The sequence below is a fragment of the Mytilus edulis genome, chromosome 4 (assembly GCF_963676685.1).
Source record: "Mytilus edulis chromosome 4, xbMytEdul2.2, whole genome shotgun sequence".
Lineage (NCBI taxonomy): Eukaryota > Metazoa > Mollusca > Bivalvia > Mytilida > Mytilidae > Mytilus > Mytilus edulis.
The window spans coordinates 23,563,422-23,585,988 of NC_092347.1; the positions used below are offsets into that span (position 1 = coordinate 23,563,422).

At 31.5% G+C, this 22,567-nt stretch overlaps 1 protein-coding gene and 1 pseudogene across 16 annotated transcripts in view; one reads left to right on the forward strand and one right to left on the reverse strand.

Annotated features, from left to right (window-relative positions):
* Positions 1–22,567, forward strand: part of LOC139519253 (coiled-coil domain-containing protein 87-like) — a 59,466-nt gene that overhangs the window by 29,514 nt on the left and 7,385 nt on the right. For 4 of the 16 annotated variants that reach the window (XM_071311203.1, XM_071311208.1, XM_071311205.1 and 1 more), the window contains 11 exons: positions 325–507; positions 5,228–5,409; positions 6,454–6,474; positions 7,034–7,063; positions 8,372–8,487; positions 9,534–9,654; positions 13,292–13,354; positions 14,579–14,660; positions 14,993–15,127; positions 18,958–19,072; positions 21,092–21,162. In XM_071311203.1, coding sequence (XP_071167304.1) covers positions 325–507; positions 5,228–5,409; positions 6,454–6,474; positions 7,034–7,063; positions 8,372–8,487; positions 9,534–9,654; positions 13,292–13,354; positions 14,579–14,660; positions 14,993–15,127; positions 18,958–19,072; positions 21,092–21,162 — 1,119 coding nt within the window. The remainder of the gene's footprint in view (positions 1–324; positions 508–5,227; positions 5,410–6,453; positions 6,475–7,033; positions 7,064–8,371; positions 8,488–9,533; positions 9,655–13,291; positions 13,355–14,578; positions 14,661–14,992; positions 15,128–18,957; positions 19,073–21,091; positions 21,163–22,567) is intronic. The other 12 variants (XM_071311214.1, XM_071311216.1, XM_071311217.1 and 9 more) reach the window with 7 other exon arrangements.
* Positions 17,013–18,487, reverse strand: LOC139518401 (uncharacterized; annotated as a pseudogene).

A 22,567-nucleotide genomic window follows, 5' to 3' on the forward strand; every position in this document is an offset into this window, starting at 1 on the left:
CTGTATTAAGATTTTCCTGGAATCTCAATAATTAACCTCATATTTTTGTCCATTCTTCAAAAATAGCAATGCATACAAACATTTTTGAATTAGGAATACAGAAATTATGAAGTTTTATCAGACTTAAGAATATGGACATAGCTTAAGTAATGCATACTTTATGTGACATATATACTGACCTAATTTACCATTTACCAAATATTCATTCGTGAAAATACAGATTTTTGTTTTGTTACATTAAGAAGTAAACTTTGTAGAGCATTTTAGTTTCTCCAATTAACTGAGATTATTTTATACTATATTGCATCCATACTTCATTTATAGACACCAAATGCTGAACGTATACACGACCACTTACATAATCCATCCAAGATGTCTCTGTTACTGGTCAATGATCACTTACCACGTGTCATGGCAGAGAAAAATCAACGCACATATGCCTCATGGCTTCAGTGGTGGAAAAGTACGGTCACAAGTGATGACTACATGAAATATCTGTCCACAATGGTACAGTTCTTTGTTGTGTGACATAGTACTAACATATAGTTTGCTTCACCATAATAGCATGCACCTTCATAGTTATTTTGTCATTATAGCATATCTCATTTCAGTTGACGTGTCATAATAGCATGCACCATCTTTGTTATTTTGTCATTATAGCACATCTCATTTCAGTTGACACGTCATAATAGCATGCACCTTCTTTAAGTTAATTTGTCATTATAGCATAACTCATTTCAGTTGACGTGTCATAATAGCATGCACCTTCATAGTTATTTTGTCATTATAGCATAACTCATTTCAGTTGACGTGTCATAATAGCATGCACCTTCTTTAAGTTATTTTGTCATTATAGCATAACTCATTTCAGTTGACATGTCATAATAGCATGCACCTTCTTTAAGTTAATTTGTCATTATAGCATAACTCATTTCAGTTGACGTGTCATAATAGCATGCACCTTCATAGTTATTTTGTCATTATAGCATAACTCATTTCAGTTGACGTGTCATAATAGCATGCACCTTCTTTAAGTTATTTTGTCATTATAGCATAACTCATTTCAGTTGACATGTCATAATAGCATGCACCTTCATAGTTATTTTGTCATTATAGCACATCTCATTTCAGTTGACGCGTCATAATAGCATGCACCTTCTTTAAGTTATTTTGTCGTTATAGCATAACTCATTTCAGTTGACATGTCATAATAGCATGCACCATCTTTGTTATTTTGTCATTATAGCACATCTCATTTCAGTTGACGCGTCATAATAGCATGCACCTTCTTTAAGTTAATTTGTCATTATAGTACATCTCATTTCAGTTGACGCGTCATAATAGCATGCACCTTCTTTAAGTTATTTTGTCGTTATAGCATAACTCATTTCAGTTGACATCTCATAATAGCATGCACCATCTTTGTTATTTTGTCATTATAGCACATCTCATTTCAGTTGACGCGTCATAATAGCATGCACCTTCTTTAAGTTAATTTGTCATTATAGCACATCTCATTTCAGTTGACGTGTCATAATAGCATGCACCTTCTTTAAGTTAATTTGTCATTATAGCACATCTCATTTCAGTTGACGTGTCATAATAGCATGCACCTTCATAGTTATTTTGTCATTATAGCATGTCTCATTTCAGTTGACGCGTCATAATAGCATGCACCTTCTTCAAGTTATTTTGTCATTATAGCATGTCTCATTTATGTTGATGAATCATAATAACATGTACCATCTATAGTGTTCCCCAATCTTGTCTTGAACGTGTTTTTTCATGAAAAGTTCTGCTAAAACATGAACAGTTAATTTGAATAACATTAATCGTTGAATATTTTTTCTCTTTCAAAAGAACAGAAATGTCTAAAATTAATTTCCAATACCTTTTCTCTCCTCATTATGAAATTTTGTTGTTTTTAAAAAGTGTATAAGCTGCTGTCTAGAAATTAAAAGATTTCTTCATTTTTAGTCGCAAGTTTCTAAGCTTACAGATAAAGCATGAATATAAATCCACAAACATGAGTTTTGGTCAAAATGTTACAATATTTATACATGTACCATATAAATATCTTAGATGTTTTAGAAGGGTAGACACATTATTGTAATAAAACTATCCAGCTTTTTACTGTTATACAAATTTTAAACAGCAATCTATCATTTCATCTATCATTTCTGTGACATTTGTATATACATTTATTAAAGATTAGGCAAAATGACTCCATTACTCTCATTACTTTCCTAAATCAATTAAAAGTACAAATTTGGGTTTAATGGTTTCTGATGAAGATAGATCATCAAAAGCACACCATGTACACACAAATTTCATAAAGTTTTATTTTTGATATGGATATTTTAGTTTAAAAAATATTATATGTTATCTATCGAGAAAAGAGAATAATAATGATACACTTAGTTTGTTCTGTACCTATTATTACACTCACAGGTTTATAATTATAATCTGAATTCTATTGATCGTCAATTGAAGGAATTACAATTTAGGCATAGTTTACAAATTCAGACCAAGGCCACAATTAAAAATAATTTGGTTTGCCCAATCCCTACCCAAAGGTTGAGACAATGGGTAGGTAGGTAGGCATTTTGTTTTTTGTTTTTTTTTTCAAAAAGAGAAATTGAAGTATCGAGTGTTTATTAGTCTTAATGCCCATCTGATTAAAAAAAACTTCTTCAAATCAGGACATTAAAAGAATTTGAGTAGGCAGCTTTTTTCGGGAGAGATCCGTTTGCGCCAAAAATGCGTCCTTTTGCGCCACAACTTTTTTTCTTTAATGCTACGTTTGCGCCACATGTTTTAAAATTGCATGGTATCGTTTGCGCCAAAAATAAAACATCGATTGTGCCAATTAGAAGTAAAGTGACTTCCCTACTACTTTATTTGGACTTGCAAATGTTTCCTTTTCTGAAATATATCTTCTTCGCTGCTGCATGGGTACTACCCAATTTAATGTATATATAGTAGCTTGTAACTTCACTTTATTGTCCAAAAACACAAACATTGGAGGCTGAAATGCATAAAACAGTTCATAATAATACCTAATAATAATAAAGCCCATACGCATTGTGGGAACACAGCACTGTGTCATCAACATATGTAGCTAAAACATAATCAGCAAAACTTAAGCTTCTATTTTCTTCTATTTTGGCATATCTTTATTAAATATTCAGTAAAGCAATAAGTTCTATTCTCTCTCTGTACATTGACTGTCTAATGCGTCATAAGTAATTTCTCTCCAGATGATCATCTTTATGGTGAAATATCTCCGAACATATGATACTTTTAAAGTACAAAATAAGAATAAATATATATCAATCATTAATATTTATAATAAATATGTGTACAGGTAAATTGGCGCAAATGAGTTCCTAATATTGGTGCAATTGATACATTTGAAAAACAAAATTTGGCGCAAATGATACCCATGAAAAACAGTAATTGGGGCAAAAGGACTGCTGCCCTTTTTTCTGGGTAGGTAGCGTTTGGGCAAACAAACCTATTTTTTTTTATGGCCCAAACCATGAAATATTTGGTGACTTAACTCATAATTGTTTAGATGCTATAATATTATTCATTGAATATATTTTAATGTACAAAATAATTTCAGCAGTTGTAAATGACATCGATCATCAAATCCATTTCAGGAGTAGTATTCTTTTAATTTTACATTAATATTTTGACACATTAAATATGAATAAGTATAGAAGTACTAAAAAGTTATATAGATCTTATCATTACTAGATGGTATTTTAAATGACAAACTGCATGATTGTGACTATTTTAAGCACTTATTAATTATGCATGTGTTGATGATATTAAAAGCATGTGTCTGATATGCACTTTTAACAACGTATTTATATTTGATTGACAGGTAAAAGTATGTATAGTGTGGGTGTAATGCTGACTTCTAATGCTTACAGGATTTACTAAATATTTCTCTAACTCCTTTTCATTCTTGTTCAAATGTTGTGTTTCTTGAAAAAGAGAATAAAATATCACACCTCAGGATTATCGTGAGGGAACATGTTTCAATTGGACTGTCCTCCAATTTTTTCAAACTAGCTAACCATATGGAAAATTGCTTGACCTTTTTCACTCACTAATGCTCAAACAAATCAGCATGAGATAGATGTGTAATTTCATTGTCAGTTCTGAAAGTCTTTCCAGGTGGTTTTTCTTTACAGCTAAACAGGCAACAGTAACAGAGCAGTAACTCGATCATGATTAATAAGATTTTAATTTTGAATTCTATAACAATATTTTTTTTACATAAATTACTCCTGAATTTTTGTCAGATGATAAAAATCTCATTGATAAATGCATGTAATAATTTCCCAAATTAGAGTATAGAAAGACTTTATTGGAATCAAGTTTAAATGCTGGTGGTCATAGTTCCTTAATGTGAAGTAACATTTGAGATTATGAGGTCAAGGGGAGATAACAACTCTATGCTTTATTTCTCTCTTTTATTACCATATTATCTGGGATTAGATTTATGTCTCATAGTTTTGAACAGCTTGAAATTTCTGCTGGATAATTAGGATTATTGATAATACAAATAAATGAGGCTCATGTAACGAAGCTTTTCAAATTCTGTTTAATCCAATATGCTTTCAATTCTCTTCTCTTAACTTTTGCCATGGACATTTGGAATCTTATTTAAAATAATAAAATGTTTTTTATGACATAACCAAGATATTTATGATGTTTTTTTTGTATATTTTATATTTGAAATGTTGAAATGTTACTTCATTATAACATTGCTGACATGATATTAATTGTGCCCATTCTTATAAGAGCTTTTTATGATAAATAATTTACTTACTTTCAGTTAAAAGTAGTTTTGTTCACATACATCTTTTTTTTAGTAATTGCATACTGGTACAGTAAGTTGAGAAAATATAATTCCATTTTGATGTACAGTAAAAAATTTATTATTTAAAAAAACAAAACAATCCTATAACTGAAAGGAGAAGTTCTTTAGGGAAATTATAACTCATAAATAAACTATTTCCTTCTGAAATAGAAAATGATCTGACATTTAGAACTGAAGAAGGATAATTAAAATTATATCTGTTTCATTGCCTATTTAATCATGACTCAAATTGATACAGTATTAGTGGTATGAGAAAGTGTGATGCATAGAACCATTATGCCAATAATAGTCCATTAATAGTGACACAGAAGTTATGATAATTTATTACAGGAGTCAGACTATATGGGTGTGGCTTTCCATTTCTATGATTCTGACGAGGAGGAGGGTGATGAGGAAGATTTACCATTACCTAACCAGTATATGTCTGGACTTGGTCAGTCCCAGGCTCTTACTCACCAACAAAAACAGTTCATAGCAAGAACAGCACACTCTGCTAAACAAGCAGAAAATAGGTATAACAGTCTGAACCTTTCTTCAATATACCTATTACTTTGACTTTCTACACATATTTTATCATTATAGACCAAAAAATGTATAGATTTGTTTGAATAGGGATTTTTAGAAGTGTGTCACATGTTTTTATCAGTAGTGCAACTCAATTATGAGACAGCTATTCAGGTAGATTGAACCAAGTGATGCAAAGCAAACTCAGTAATCTCATAACACAGTTACTAAGTATGCTTAATATAAATGCTTTGCCTGATTGAAAAATGACATTTTGTGACCCAGGGCATAGACAGCTGTGTGAGGCAATACAAGCTATTTGAACCCTTTTGTTGATTGAAAATATTTTTTCAGAAAACAGATCTTATCAGATGTTTTTTTCAATAACTGCACAGTTTACAGTTATTACGGCTATTTACAAATATAGACATTTGGTTTTCCACTACAGTCAAGAAGTTATTTTTTTATCAAATGAACAAAAAATGAAATTATTACAAAGTCTGTGTAAAATTATGAGAAACTGTTAATTCAGAAATTGTGTGCATTTATTATTGCAATTTTTAGGGAATTGACAAAGACTAATTATTAATTGTGATTTGAAGTAAATCTGCATACAGATATATTTATCATATGTTCTTATTATCATGAGACTGATCACCCAGTCACAATATTCATAGTATTAAAACCTTGGAATAAGTTTGGAATTTACATTTAATACTTTCATTATCTAAATCCATTTCCCTACAACAAGTCATAGATTAGAATTAATTAAAAAAAAACATGCATTTTTTTGTTCAGGATTGTTTTTTGCTTCACATTTACTGTTCTGAGATGTATGTCTAATTACTTCCCTTTGTACATCAATAATTTAGTGCACAGAATTAGATATTATTTTCTTTTATGTTAACATAATTCTATTCTTGTATACTATTACTGTACTTGTCCAGAAATATAAGGTATAGCACTAAAGATTGCAGTAGATCAAGAGATAAGTTTATACACTTTATTATTATTGAGTACAGTAGGATGATTTCTATTGACTAATATTCCAGGAAACAACAAAGATTAGAAGCGTAAGTAGTAGTCTCCCTTGCTATTTGATGTTTACACTAGCTGCTATGCTCCCTCCTAGTCTGGCCAACTAGGAACAATACATATACCGCTGACATGAGTAACCTTTAGGATTAACACTAAGCTTCTATAGATCCCATTCTTATATAGCTTTCTATTAGATACAGAATATCACAGCAGGTTAACTATTCCTCCTCGAGTATGTTTATTATAGTTCAAACCATATTACCATATTCTTATTTTCTGGCAAGATGAAAGCTCTTTAGAGATTATTTTAAGCACAGAACTCTTCTTTCAAGAAAAAGCAAACCTGATTACCTTTGATTATCTAAATTCTGTGTAGCAGTTTAATAACTGCATGGTTAAAACAGTATTTAAATGTTTTTTTAAATGAAGCTTTTGTAAAATGTGAAAATAAACAAAGACTTTCAAGAAAAATAAAGTTTATGGTAATTTTCTTTGTGTAATGAACATCCAAATAAGATTTTAGAATGTATCTAAATGAATTAGAGTCATATCCTAACTTTTTTATAAATTTAGAAAAAAAAACTTTTTTAACAGTGTAACAGACTCCATACTTTCCAGTATTTAGTAAGTTTCGGTAATGAAATGTTCTCTTTGTCAATTTATTACCAAAGTTACATTGTTTTTCATTACTTATTTTGTCTCTTATTCCTAAGTATTTTTTCATTATTTTTTTCATACATTTATAATTGGTCCTATACCAGTGTACCAATGGAGTAATTGTGTCTCAAGTCAAAGAATCATTTTTTTTGTATAGTTTCATAGATATTTAAGGGCAGATTCAGGTTTTACAGATTGAAAGATAAAAAAAAAGGTTCAGGAAGGTGAACAAAATTGTAACTTGAAGGAAAAAACAAGAGTATTCTAGATCTGTTCATGTAAAGTTGTCATTTTAAAGTACAAAATGGAAAGAAATGAGACTGCTCTGACCATTTCTATGTAGAGTTTAATGGAATTTGTAGTAATTATTTGTAAATGACTTTTTTTTTTTTTTTTTATGATAAAAGATTCAATAAGCCTCGGTCGCACCTTAACGGATAGCTCGAACAGATGCCGAACAGATGTGTGACCATAGCTTAAAATAAGAAATATTTAGGTGTTATTGATTTAATCACATTTAACTGATTATTTTGACTTTTGTTTATTGTTGCATGCTGTTTCAATTTGCATGTGTTTCAATAAATGTTGTGTCATTACAATCTTAACAGCATGTTTACTCAAACTTGACTCAAACTTGATGTGACCACATTGAATTGGATTTGATCCATATTCTTATTGTCTTTGACTCACTGTCAATAATGAAATACTAATGGTTGTATTACTGAGTTTTCAAGAGTAGGTTTGAATTCTGTATCTATGGTGGTTTATTGATTAGGAATTTATGATAAAATCATGTTTATAAGCTTGTTAAATCATGTTAAAGGTGACATTTCTGATTGGTTATACAATAAAAATGTCAAAACTATAATGGCTCAGTATTTTTCTTCTTTTTTTTTAAATTAAGATATTTATTTTTATTTGATGATGTATAGTAGAAGGATATCCCTGTAAAAAATGACTTCTGGTTTCACATTTGATTGACAAAGAACAATGCAGTCTTTATTTTTTTCATTGGGGCAGAATGACATTTTGCAGGACATTGGGGTTACGGTAGGCCTTTATTTTTGTTGAAAATGGAAGATTAAACCTGATTTTACAACTAACTAAACCTCTTACTAGTATGGCATTGACATTGATTTCCATTACATTGACAACAATCAATGTCTGAGTAAAATTAATCATACAGACATACTAGAACATACAAATTCAATGGGGTCTTTGTCATCAAATTTTTTTTATTAATTATGATTATAAAAATATATATATTCATTTTAGTGAGAGACAGAAAAAAATGCAAGAATTAAAGAAAGAGAAGACAAAGTATGAAGAAGGAATGTGGAATGTAAATACAGTATTTATGGGAGGTTTAGGAAAAGATCCTCATATGGAAGGTACTGCTCACTCCTGATCTTAATTATTATTTACAATATTTATATAGCGCATTATCTTATTAAAATTACTCTAAGGGCTTAACATAAAACCATCAATGCAGTTAAAAAAAAGAAAAAAGAAAAAAAAGGTGTTAACATTAAAACAATCAATGCAATAAGAATGAAATAAAATTTTTAATAATGGAATTTTTATTTTGATATATTTTTTTTTTATAAAAAGAACATCTTTTTGTTTTAATTATAGCTGTTAAAACATGCACTCTCCATATGTGAAAATGGTAGGACAGAGTAGAAGTTTGTATATGTTTGCTTTGGTTTCTGTTTTTTTTTCTTCAGAAAATTAATTGAACCCATTCTGTTTATTCCTCTGCCTGTTCAGAGTGTCATTTAACTGTCTTTAGGTTTTCCGATGTTTTTTGAGAGTTCTGAGTGTTCGTGGGGCTGGAATGAATTGGTGCCAATTGCTGTTTTACAAATATATTAATTGTGTCACCATCTCTATTCTTTTTATGGTATTTATAATGCCAATAGAATCCAGAAAGTCCTAGTTATTACATTTTAATTTTGATTTTGTTATTTAACGCTACTTTTAAGCACCACTTTTTGGTTTTTTCGTGGTGGCCAGTTTTTATTGGTGGAGGAAGCCATTACCTTTGATAGGAAAACTGACAATCCTAGTCAATTAAGATTGGAGTTTAGTGCACCTGTATGAGTGGATTTGGAACTTACAACCTCAGTGTTGACTGGCTAAAGATTACAGTAGTAACTACTTCAGCCACTTAGCCCTAGTTGCATGTTTCATAACTTACTTGATAATTTTGTACAAGAAACCAATTTTGAATTGGTATGTACAAATTCATTGGAAATTTTTCCTTACATGTCTGATAAATGTGTTAAAAGTTATGACCTTTGCTCACAGTGCTTTGATTTTAACCATTTTGTTGTTTGGAATTGTTAAATATTGTGATGACCATGTTAATCTGTTGATCATCAGTATACCATAATAAGTCCAGGCAATAATTTACAGTTTCATTTTATTAATGTAGAAGAAGAAGATACAGCAGACAAAGGACAGAAATCCCCACAAACGTCTAGGTCAGCTAAAACATTACAAGAAAGAGTGGCTGCCAGACATTCTGCTAAATTACAAGTAGAGAAACCAACTAGGTAAGTTTCATCAGTGGAAAAAAGGATTGTCTGTGTCTTACTGCATAATTAATAATAGAGAAACCAATAAGGTAAGTTTTGTCGGTTGAAAATATAGTGACTAACTCTGTTAAATAACTAGTATTAAATAAGTCAGATAAAACTTATTTGGAATAGAAAAATAGTAAAATTATGTAAGGAATAAAAGACAATGATATAAAGCAGAATCCATCATTTCATGACTCTCTTAAGTGAATTTATCTATAATACTAAAATTACGAGGTCCAATTTGTCAGCCGTCATCACGTAAAAACGATGAATCAAAGAATTCAACTTTATATATAACTAATATAGTACAAAGGTGTAGATTAAAAATTACACCACTCCAGGCCCTTTTGTTTTCCACGTAATTAATATTGCCAATAATTAAGAAGTTCCGGGTCGAGTCCGATACCGATACCAATAGTATATTCACCTGTTACCTATTACGTTATCTGTACGTTCCGCATATCAGGCGCACCACCAAACGGTGTATTCAGGATTAATATGCTATATACACGGGTCATAATCACAGGGTTGACACTACTAAATTGTCAAATTGTTACCTATTGTAGTATTTTAATCAGTAAGACTTTCTAAGATAACAATACGAATACTAAAAATCTGTGACTAAAAATAAGGCGTATAGGTACAGTTTTCAATTTGTTAGCGGGCATGGCGTAAAACAGCGAATCAAAGAATTCAACTTTATTTATAACTAATAAAGGACAATGCTGTTGATTAAAAAATATTCCATTCCAGGAACTTTTGCTTTCTAAATAATTAATATTACCAATAATTGATAAGTTCCAGTTCGACGGGTTCAAACAGAAAGACTTTGATAGCAGAGAAAACTTTGTATCTTATAATCGGCATGACTTTATCAGATGACCATTCTAATACTAAAATAAGGCTTGCACATAGTTATATACTTTAATTCAGTCACGGACCCGCGATATCACGGGTGTGTTCTAGTATATAAAAAAGAAGATGAAGTATGATTGCCAATGAGACAACTGTCCACAAGAGACCAAATGACACAGAAATTAACAACTATAGGTCCTCATACGGCCTTCAACAATGAGAAAAATTCATACCGCATAGTCAGCTATAAAAGGCCCCTAAATGACAATGTAAAACAATTCAAACAAGTTGACTTGTATGAATATATTTCCTGTTTTCTGTATATTACTTATAAATGGACTTAGTTTTTCTTCCAGTTAACATTACATACAGCCTGCAGTTTAAGTTTTTAAAACATTTTTACCAAATTTGGACAGAAGCTTCTTACAATCAAAAGATAATATCTAGAGAAACATTTTTAATAATTTTTTCAACATTTTTGTAAAATAAATCTATTGTGTGCATCACACAGAAAACAGTAAAAGTAGGCAAACACTAGGTTCTGTGGAACCCTTACACATTTTTAGCTCACCTGGCCTAAAAGGCCAAGTGAGCTTTTCTCATCACTTGGCGTCCGGCGTCCGGCGTCGTCCGTCGTCGTCGTTAACTTTTACAAAAATCTTCTCCTCTGAAACTACTGGGCCAAATTAAACCAAACTTGGCCACAATCATCATTGGGGTATCTAGTTTAAAAAATGTGTCCGGTGACCCGGCCAACCATCCAAGATGGCCGCCATGGCTAAAAATAGAACATAGGGGTAAAATGCAGTTTTTGGCTTATAACTCAAAAACCAAAGCATTTAGAGCAAATCTGACATGGGGTAGAATTGTTAAACAGGTGAAGATCTATCTGCCCTGAAATTTTCAGATGAATCAGATAACCCGTTGTTGGGTTGCTGCCCCTGAATTAGTAATTTTAAGGAAATTTTGCTGTTTTTGGTTATTATCTTGAATATTATTATAGATAGAGATAAACAGTAAACAGCAATAATGTTCAGCAAAGTAAGATTTACAAATAAGTCAACATGACTGAAATGGTCAGTTGACCCCTTTAGGAGTTATTGCCCTTTATAGTCAATTTTTAACCATTTTTCGTAAATCTTAGTAATATTTTACAAAAATCTTCTCCTCTGAAACTACTGGGCCAAATTAATCCAAACTTGGCCACAATCATCTTTTAGGTTAGTAGTTTGAAAAATGTGTCCGGTGACCCGGCCATCAAACCAAGATGGCCGCCATGGCTAAAAATAGAACATGGGGTAAAATGCAGTTTTTGGCTTATAACTCAAAACCCAAAGCATTTAGAGCAAATCTGACATGGGGTAAAATGGTTATCAGTTCAAGATCTATCTGCCCTGAAATTTTCAGATGAATCGGACAACCCGTTGTTGGGTTGCTGGCCCTGAATTAGTAATTTTAAGGAAATTTTGCTCTTTTTGGTTATTATCTTGAATATTATTATAGATAGAGATAAACTATAAACAGCAATAATGTTCACCAAAGTAAGATTTACAAATAAGTCAACATGACTGAAATGGTCAGTTGACCCCTTTAGGAGTTATTGCCCTTTATAGTCAATTTTTAACCATTTTTCGTAAATCTTAGTAATCTTTTACAAAAATCTTCTCCTCTGAAACTACTTGGCCAAATTAATCCAAACTTGGCCACAATCATCTTTTGGGTTAGTAGTTTGAAAAATGTGTCCGGTGACCCGGCCATCCAACCAAGATGGCCGCCATGGCTAAAAATAGAACATGGGGTAAAATGCAGTTTTTGGCTTATAACTCAAAACCCAAAGCATTTAGAGCAAATCTGACATGGAGTAAAATTGTTTATCAGGTCAACATTTATCTGCTCTGAAATTTTTAGATGAATCGGACAACCCGTTGTTGGGTTGCTGACCCTGGATTGTTAGTTTTAAGGAAATTTTGCTGTTTTTGGTCATTATCTTGAATATTATTATTGATAGAGATAAACTGTAAACAACAATAATGTTCAGCAAAGTAAGATTTACAAATAAGTCAACATGACCGAAATGGTCAATTGACCCCCTTAGGAGTTATTGTTCTTTATAGTCAATTTTTAACAATTTTCATAAAATTTGTAAATTTTTACTAACATTTTCCACTGAAACTAATGGGCCAAGTTCATTATAGATAGAGATAATTTTAAGCAGCAAGAATGTTCAGTAAGGTAAGATGTACAAACACATCACCATCACCAAAACACAATTTTGTCATGAATCCATCTGCTTCCTTTAATATTCACATAGACCAAGGTGAGCGACACAGGCTCTTTAGAGCCTCTAGTTTATTATGTTGGGATCTTTAATAGCCAACTATCCAGTTTGGGTTTTTCTTATTGTTTAAGGCCATATGGTGGCCTGTAATTGTATAAAACCAGTTCATTTAACTCTGTTGGATAGTTGTCTCATTGTCAATCATACCACATCTCATTTTCATATAATTAATTAATGAAAAAAAGAATAAAATGGCAATCATTTCTCATGCAATTGAATGTTCTATCTTAAAATTTGTCAGTTATTAAAATGATTTACTATATTTTTAATCTGCTTAAATGTTTAGAAAAGCATACATGTATTTATCAGATCTGCAAAAAACATGGAAGTTTTTTTCTGTACAAAAGAGCTGTGTTAAAAAATAAATTTGTTCATAGGAATTTCAGTTATTAGATAACTTTGACTTTTGTTTTCCAGCAGTGTTATTGTTTATGTCGGAGACAGTCTTCATGGTTTGACAAAAAATTATAAAGTGTTAATGTAATGTTTAAGTTTTAATTTTGTTTTCTAGTTCATATATTATATTTGCCTCAGTTTTTCTATCAGGTGATACTGTTAACTAGCTTTGGAATTGACAATGTATGAAACCCTGATTATTGAAAATGCATGAATTCTCTGGTTATCCTTTCAATTTGAACAAATCTTTTGTTTTCAATTCTTTAAATTACAATTGGGCGTTATGTTTTATCTCAGTAATACTCAGTTAAATTAGAATTATCTTTACAGAATATATGGAAGTTTGATAACGTTACAATATAACATTCCTCTAATGTGTTTACAACTAGCAGCAGATTGATACAGTCTGGGATTAAAGTTTGTTACACATACACATCAATTATGTTATCAAACCAATCACCTTCAAAGAATTTTATGAAACTTTGGCAGAAGCTTTTTCATGGTCTGATGCAAACTTTCTGATAGATTGACTTAGTTTTACAATTGACATTTAAAGACAGTCTGGATCAGGCTTGGATTAATTTATTTTGACATAATAAATTTGTAAGCCCTTCATGGATTGTTATCAACAGAGGCGATCAAGAAATTTTCTCAGGTTGGGGCCCACTGACTGCCTAAGAGAGGGCCCGCTCCGGTCATGCTTCAGTGATTTCATATATAATCAACCAAATTTTTCCCAGAAAAGGGGGGGGGGGGGGGGGGCAGGGCTTCCAAAATATTTGAGCCAGCAGGACATTTTATATCTGATCCTGATTTTAATCCCTAAAACTTAGTCACAAAAGGCAATTATGGTAGTCAGATGGCCATACCAATGATTGACATTAGTTGAAGAACGGGGGGCCTGGGTTACCCTCTAAATCCGCCTCTGATGAAAATTGGACAGAAGCTAATCTTCAAGATAAAAAAAAGCAGGTTTTTTTTCTATTAATTTTTGTATTTTACTGATGACTACATGGACTCACTTTTACACTGACAGCTGGAGTCACAAGTGAGACACAGGATTCCATTGAATAGTTTACAATTTTTCTTAGTTCCTTAAAGAAATTCAAAGTTAAATATTTAGCCATGCCATACATTTTTTACAGTAACATTCTTTTATTTTAAGCTACTGTGAACCAAATTTATTTTCAGATACTTTTTGATCTGATGAAAGTTGTATTTAATTAGCTGGTTTACATTATTGTATAATTTGATTGGTACTTTCATTCATTAATACATTTTTAGGATTGTGTATTGTTTTAATTTCAGGGACTTGTCACATTCTAGAGCATCAAAAGTTACTTCAATGACTGGTACCGTCAGTAAGATGGACACAGATAGGTCAGGAGAGGTGAGTAACTTCACTGACTGGTACCCTCAATGAAAGACAGATGAATTTTGATTTTCACAATTTTAGCTTTTATCATTGTTCAGCTACAGACTTAAAGAGACAAAAAGTAATACAGTGAAACTTGCCACATCCGACACCTAAGTATTCCAAATATCCTGCTTAACCTTCACATTTTCATAGTCCCAAAATTTACCTGAGTATTCCGACACCCTGCTTAATCGGACATTTTTTTCTGGTTCCCCAGTGTGTCAGATAACACAGGTTTCACTGCACTTACATTTGTTTTGGCTTTTCCATTTTGATCTGACATCCTCTTGTTATATTTTTATTAGACAACAGAGGATGGTCCTCTCGGTCCTCAGGAAAGATTAGAGAAAGTGTGGAATGCCTTAGAAATGCCAGACAATTTCCGTCTAGACATGGCCATTAAATACAGCTCTAATGAATATTATGTTAAAATGAATGAGGTAGGTGAAAACATTTTATTTTTTCAATCTTATATTTACTTTTTACTAAAAATTCTTGATGTTTAAAATACCGTAATTTCATGAAAATAACTTTATAGAAATTGTTGCTATTACAAAAGGCAAATAACAAATATAGAATGGTGGTGTCATTACATGATTACAAGTAGGAAAAGATAATTATAAAATAGTGCAGCTATTGCAAACAGATAACAGAAAATAACATTATAAAATGGTGTTGTCATTACAAATAAGATACATGAAAAAACATTATAGAATGATGTGTCCTTTAAAAATAGATACCTACATAAAAATAAATTTATAGAATGGTATTGTAATGACAAGTAGATACGGAAAATAACATAATGACAGAGAAAATAACATAATAGAATGTTGTTGCCATTACACAAATAGATGCAGAAAATAACATTGTAGATTTGTGTTGCCATTACAAAATGACAGAGAAAATAACATTATAGAATGTTGTTGCCATTACACAAATAGATGCAGAAAATAACATTGTAGATTGGTGTTGCCATTACAAAATGACAGAGAAAATAACATAATAGAATGTTGTTGCCATTACACAAATAGATGCAGAAAATAACATTGTAGATTTGTGTTGCCATTACAAAATGACAGAGAAAATAACATTATAGAATGTTGTTGCCATTACACAAATAGATGCAGAAAATAACATTGTAGATTGGTGTTGCCATTACAAAATGACAGAGAAAATAACATAATAGAATGTTGTTGCCATTACACAAATAGATGCAGAAAATAACATTGTAGATTGGTGTTGCCATTACAAAATGACAGAGAAAATAACATAATAGAATGTTGTTGCCATTACACAAATAGATGCAGAAAATAACATTGTAGATTGGTGTTGCCATTACAAAATGACAGAGAAAATAACATAATAGAATGTTGTTGCCATTACATAAATAGATGCAGAAAATAACATTGTAGATTGGTGTTGCCATTAAAAAATGACAGAGAAAATAACATAGAATGATGTTGCCATTACACAAATAGATGCAGAAAATAACATTGTAGATTTGTGTTGCCATTACAAAATGACAGAGAAAATAACATTATAGAATGTTGTTGCCATTACACAAATAGATGCAGAAAATAACATTGTAGATTGGTGTTGCCATTACAAAATGACAGAGAAAATAACATAATAGAATGTTGTTGCCATTACACAAATAGATGCAGAAAATAACATTGTAGATTTGTGTTGCCATTACAAAATGACAGAGAAAATAACATAATAGAATGTTGTTGCCATTACACAAATAGATGCAGAAAATAACATTGTAGATTGGTGTTGCCATTACAAAATGACAGAGAAAATAACATAATAGAATGTTGTTGCCATTACACAAATAGATGCAGAAAATAACATTGTAGATTGGTGTTGCCATTAAAAAATGACAGAGAAAATAACATTATATAAATAACACATAGCTGAGAGGGTGATAGAGCAGATTGTAACCCCGAGAAAACATTGTCAACTGAGGCGAAGCCGAGGTTGACAATGTTTTTCAAGGGGTTACAATCTGTCTATCACCCTCTCAGCTATGTGTTATTTAATTTATTATACTGAATGTTCTGTTATTTTTATCTGAAAAAATATTGCAACTTTAAATCATGTTGTATTGGCATTTGTGTATAAGATAATAGAAATAAAGATATTGTCTCATGTGCGCATCTACCCCATTTTTTTTTTATGTCACATAATGGAGAAAATAAAACAAGAAAACAGAAATATTTTCATCAATTCTTTAACAAGAGAAAAAAACAAATGTTATAAACATTTTGTATATAACTATATATGAAACAATTCAACAATAAATAAATTTAACTGTCTGTCGGATCAAATTTAACAGTTACTGAAAATGACTGTTTTGTTGGTGAAACAATTAAATTTGGAAAATCATTTGTAAATGTTGAAATTGACCACACTGTTAGTAATATTAGGACATAAATTCATTGTGTGTGTGTTCCACCATGGCTGCACATTGTTCATCGACAGTTGAACATTTGAAGAAACAGCTGGATGTGGTGAGTTTTCTTTGTTTTGGTTATCAGATAGACAAACATTTTGCGGCGCAACCGTAATATCCATAGGCGTGACAGGGATCTCTTCCAATGTGGTTTCATATGAAAATAACGCTTCAATTTCAGCTGCACTGAGCCCAAGTAATGGCTGTGCTTCAGGTGTAGTTACAGTTATATTGTGATCACCTTTAGCATTTTCAGACTGAAGTTCATGATTAATATTGTCACTTTGATTAGTTTGAAGAATACTATTTAAACTGTCAGACATCTCACGTTGCTTGTTTTCGCTTAGTCTCTTAGAATAGCTACGGATAGAGGCTTCACTTCGATGTCCACTGGCTCGCATTATGTGCCTAGCTTCTATGCCGGATTCATCCATTGCAGTAATGGAAGTTGCGCGTATAGAGTGGTTCGTGTACCTTCTAGAAAGTTTAGCCTTTTCAGAAATTTCTGGCATCATTACTGATAAACTGTTTTTTCCCATGGGAGCTTTACAATACCATGTTGTGTCAGTTATATCAAAGGAATCCTTTGTGCGCTGCCAAAAATCATTGAGAGCTGGGTGAAGTTTTTCCAGATACAATTTAAATGATAATACTGGACACAGAGGATCACCTTCTCTTGCGTACATCCTTGCTTCACCGACGGTATCATCAGGGGAAGCTTCATCACGATGATTTTTATCGTATTCATCTATTTGTTGATGCACATACTCTCTTCCACTTGAATCTGTTTTAATAGCAAATGTGTTTTTTGTCATGGATCTCAAGTTTTCTTGGCCTCTCCTGCACAAATAGAACATTATGTCAAACCATACCTTCTTTTGTAATCCATAAGGTGTTGTCGTATTGATTGCAATACTATTAGTGTTATAAAGCTTTTGTAAGTCCTCTTTAGAAATAGGGGGTTTGTGTTCAGTAGAGGCATACCCTTTTTTCTTTAAGTTTACAACGACAGCCTTGAAGACATCCTTTGAACCTGCGAATTGCGCATCCTTTGTAATGTCTATGGAACAATGTTCTTTCAAATATTTTGTTAAGCCATACCTATAATTAGCTATATAGTGAGGGTAGACTTTTTTAAGTGATTCCCGTCAGTTTTTCGTAACGAAGCAAAAAACAGTCTCAGTTTTTCATTCAATTTTGGTTTATCAAACGTTTCAAATTCATTGTCTTCTCCTAGGAAACCACGGAAACTCTTAAGACTATGTGTAATGCATCTTTTTGTTGACTTTGAGTCTTTTAATTCAAGTAAATCGGTTATATCATCCTCTGAAACTTCAGCAAACATGTCGCCTGTTGTTTTTAATTAAAATCGGTGTAATTTAGGATCTTACATGTCTTTGCTTATCTTCGTTACTTTCAAGCGTACATGTGACAGTTATACAATCTGGTAACCAATTGAAGAAACCAGTTGAGGCTCTGCACGCGAGGGTAACATTCAAAAAAATTGTCACCCGCTCAGCTATGTGATAGAGTAAAATGACACACTCGTTTAAGCCAATCAAAATCTGGCATTTTTACATGAAGTATAATAAAATAGAATGTTGTTGCCATTACACAAATAGATGCAGAAAATAACATTGTAGATTGGTGTTGCCATTACAAAATGACAGAGAAAATAACATAGAATGATGTTGCCATTACTAACAGATATACAAGAAATAACATTATGGAATGAGATTGCCTTTACAAATAGGTACAGAAAATAACATTATATATATTTCAAATAGATACATAATATTCATTTCATTACTTCAGGCTATTGAAAGATGGGAGCTGGCAACAGAATTAGTTCAGAAAAGGGAGGACTTTCTGGGAAAATTAGAAAAATTTGAAAGAGCTGCTTCTGATCCAAACAGATTCTTTGAGAAAGGTTTGTTTACATGTTATCTTTGGTTCATTTTAAACTCGAGTAGAAGTTATCCATCACCAGTTTGTATTCAACCGCAAAAACTTTTTGCATTTGGTGTCCGGACAAAAACTTAACTTTAAGTGAGTGGATCTCTATGCAATTTTATAAACAGGTTCAATACCTCAAAAGTTGGGATTGATTTTGAGGATGATGGTCACTACCATTTTGGAATTAGGAGCCCAAAAGGGGCCCAAAACAAGCATTTGTTCTACTTTCAGGATATCAACTTGTGTATAAGCATTTCACTTGCTCTGAAATTGTACTATCAATGTTTAATACCACAGGTAGAAGGTATAAATTGCTTTTGGGGGTTATGGTCCCAAATGTGTAGGAATTTTGGGCAAAATAAGCATTTTTTTTAGTTTACAGTCAATAACTTGTGTTTAAGTGTATAAATCTCTCTGAAATTATACAACAAGTTTCCATACTACAAAGGGATGGTTTTGTGGGGGGTGTGGTTATGGGGGGGGGTATGGTTCAAATCGTCAAGCAATTAGGGACAAAAAAGGGGGAAAACAAGGGTTTTTCTGGTTAAAGGACAATTTGGAAAATTTAAAAGCAATGAAGGGGAGGTAATCCATTTAAAATAAAAGAACACTGTTATATGTATGTTTGATTACTTGATTACCTCCCTAACACTGCATGTAAATTATGTATTAAGAAATGATGATTGCCTTGAAATGTGTAAAACACCTAATTTAATAATCAGTCACTGGACTAAGAGGGATAATTTGATAAAAAATGTAAATGATGCCAATTTGCTGACCCAGTGAATCATTCATAGACAAAATTTTAATTTTATGGCACTTATATAAATATCTGCAGTTTAAATTTTGCTTTTGTGTTCATTTTCTATATTTTGTCATTCTATATCATTAAGAACTAGTAATAATCATTGTAATAAATTGTTTGTAATTATACTGCTCTCTCATATAGGGCATCTTTGATTGACAATAAAAATATTGTATTGTGTAGCCGTAAATTTATTTTTAGAAGTTACTGTTTTTAATTATTAATTTTAACCATGCCTGTATGTCATTTTATACTGAAATATATTCTAATGTAATAAAATGAGTAGTTATTGTTGCCACCTCCATTGGAAATTTGAATTGAGATTATTTAGGAAATATAGGAAACAGGTGAGGTGAAAAAAACATGTGGAAAGGGGGTGGGGGTGTAAAAATTTTCTCATTTCAGATTTCAGAAATTAAAAAGAATTTTTGTGCAAATTTTTATTTTTTGGGGGGGTTAATTTTCAACAGCAAAATGTATTGCTCAATAGCAATAAAAATAATTCTTAAGTACATTAGACCACATTCTTTATGTGTCAGAAACCTATGCTGTGTCAACTACTTAATCACAATCCAAATTCAGAGCTGTATCAAGCTTGAATGTTGTGTCAATACTTGCCCCAACTGTTCAGGGTTCAACCACTGCGGTTTTATATAGCTGCCCCCTCTGGAGCATCTGGTTGATCTGTTTTGACATTTTTTTTAATTGTTAGAATTAGTATGACAACCTATTTAGTCAAAGTAAATTTAAACAAAGTTTGGTCCAATTCATCTATGTGTCAAGAAAGTTTTAGACCTACTAAAATTAAAAAAAATAATAAACAATATATTAAGGATAATGTACCACTTTGTTGTTTTTTAAAATGGAAATATGGAAATTTTATAAAAAAAAATCTGCTGCGTCTCCATGATGCTTTTATGAAAGGGATATAATCACAATGATTTAAACTTGCATATTGAAATTTTTAATGCATTAAGCAGGAATTTTCTCATTATTGTGAAAATTAAAATCTTTTTTTAGTCTAAAATGACAAAATAGCAATATAAATGCATGCAATAATTTCTGAAATTACTGTAGTTCACACGTTTAAATATTGCCAATTAGATACACTATTTGCATAACATTATCTTAATAACCATAAGGGAACACATTTATGTGTGTCAACTGTTTTATTATTTATCTTTATAGTATCAAGTGGTGTTAAAGGTAGTTCTGTGAAAAGGCTACAGGAGGCAAAACAACGAAGTTTTTACTATAAGGTAAGATGTAAGAATTATGACAACTTTTAAAATAGCAGTCTCTAGGTTGCATTTCTGTAAATATTGACAATGCAATTTCCCATAGGAACTCCTTTTACGGCTAAAACTGTACCACTTTTACTATGAAGTTTTGAAAAAAAATCTTATCCTAAAATTGAAAGTTCATATGCACTACATTTTTTTCAAAGGTCAAAATATAGGGCTGTGCGGCATGTTTTCAATGTTTATATGCCCTGAACTTTTCAAAGTTTAAACTAACACTAATTTTCTTAACTACTTCTTCCTCGAATGAAGGGTTACCACAGATTTCAATGTAAACAATATGCACATGTATATTTACTGGTAACATTCCTAAGTTATGTCTCTATAAGATGTAACACAGAGAGCATAACTAGGAACCAGTATGTAAACAAAATTAATTTTTCTATAAATATTCTAAATCTCCCCAAAAGAGGCGTGGTTTGAGAAACCTCTTTTCATAATAATTTTTACAAAAGAGTGTTTAGTTTAATTTTTCAATAATTAGTTAACAATACATATTTTATGTGTTGTATGCCAGAGAATAAATCTATGGCTTTAGATTTAAGATTAGTTTAATCAGCTATATTCTTAGAAAATTATGTTAAATATTTTAGTGGGAAGAAAGGTGAAATCATTAGTTACTTAAAACACTTGACGCCATGCAACTCTGCACTTTATTATTACCAACACTTGTTTTGTCCAGGACAGATAACTGTATTTGTTATTCTGTATAATTCTGTTTTGGGCATTCCACAACGTTGTACTTTATTACTACCAACACTTGTTTTGTGCAGGACAGATAACTGTATTGTTATTCTGTATAATTCTGTTTTGGGCATTCCACAAGGTTGTACCTTATTGTTTTGTGCAGGACAGATAACTGTATTTGTTATTCTGTATAATTCTGTTTTGGGCATTCCACAAGGTTGTACCTTATTGGTCCGAGACCACAATTGTCGTCCCTTGATTTTCGTTGTTCACGAATATAGTCCCTAGTGTTAACAGTGGGTTACTTGCCAATAATTTTTATACCCCTTCCAAATTTATTTCTCCATGTTTAATGCCTCAAATTGTAAGTAGGGGGGTAAAATTACACTGTAAAAAAAATTGGGTCCAGAATTTTACAGGAAAGTAGTGATTTGGTTCAGCTGAAAAAGGTTAAAAATTAGCACTTCGGAAGCTGTCAAAAGATTTCAAGATACCCTAAACACAAAATTGTCCATATTTTGAGTTAGAGGCGATGAAGTTTTCTATAATTTTGATATAATTTGTCCCAAAAGTAGTACAACACACTGTAAAAATTTCATTGAGAAAGCGCAGGTGGGATTTTTTTAATTTTCATTTATGTTCTAAAAGAAATGCACTACGAATTAATTGTGTTCTC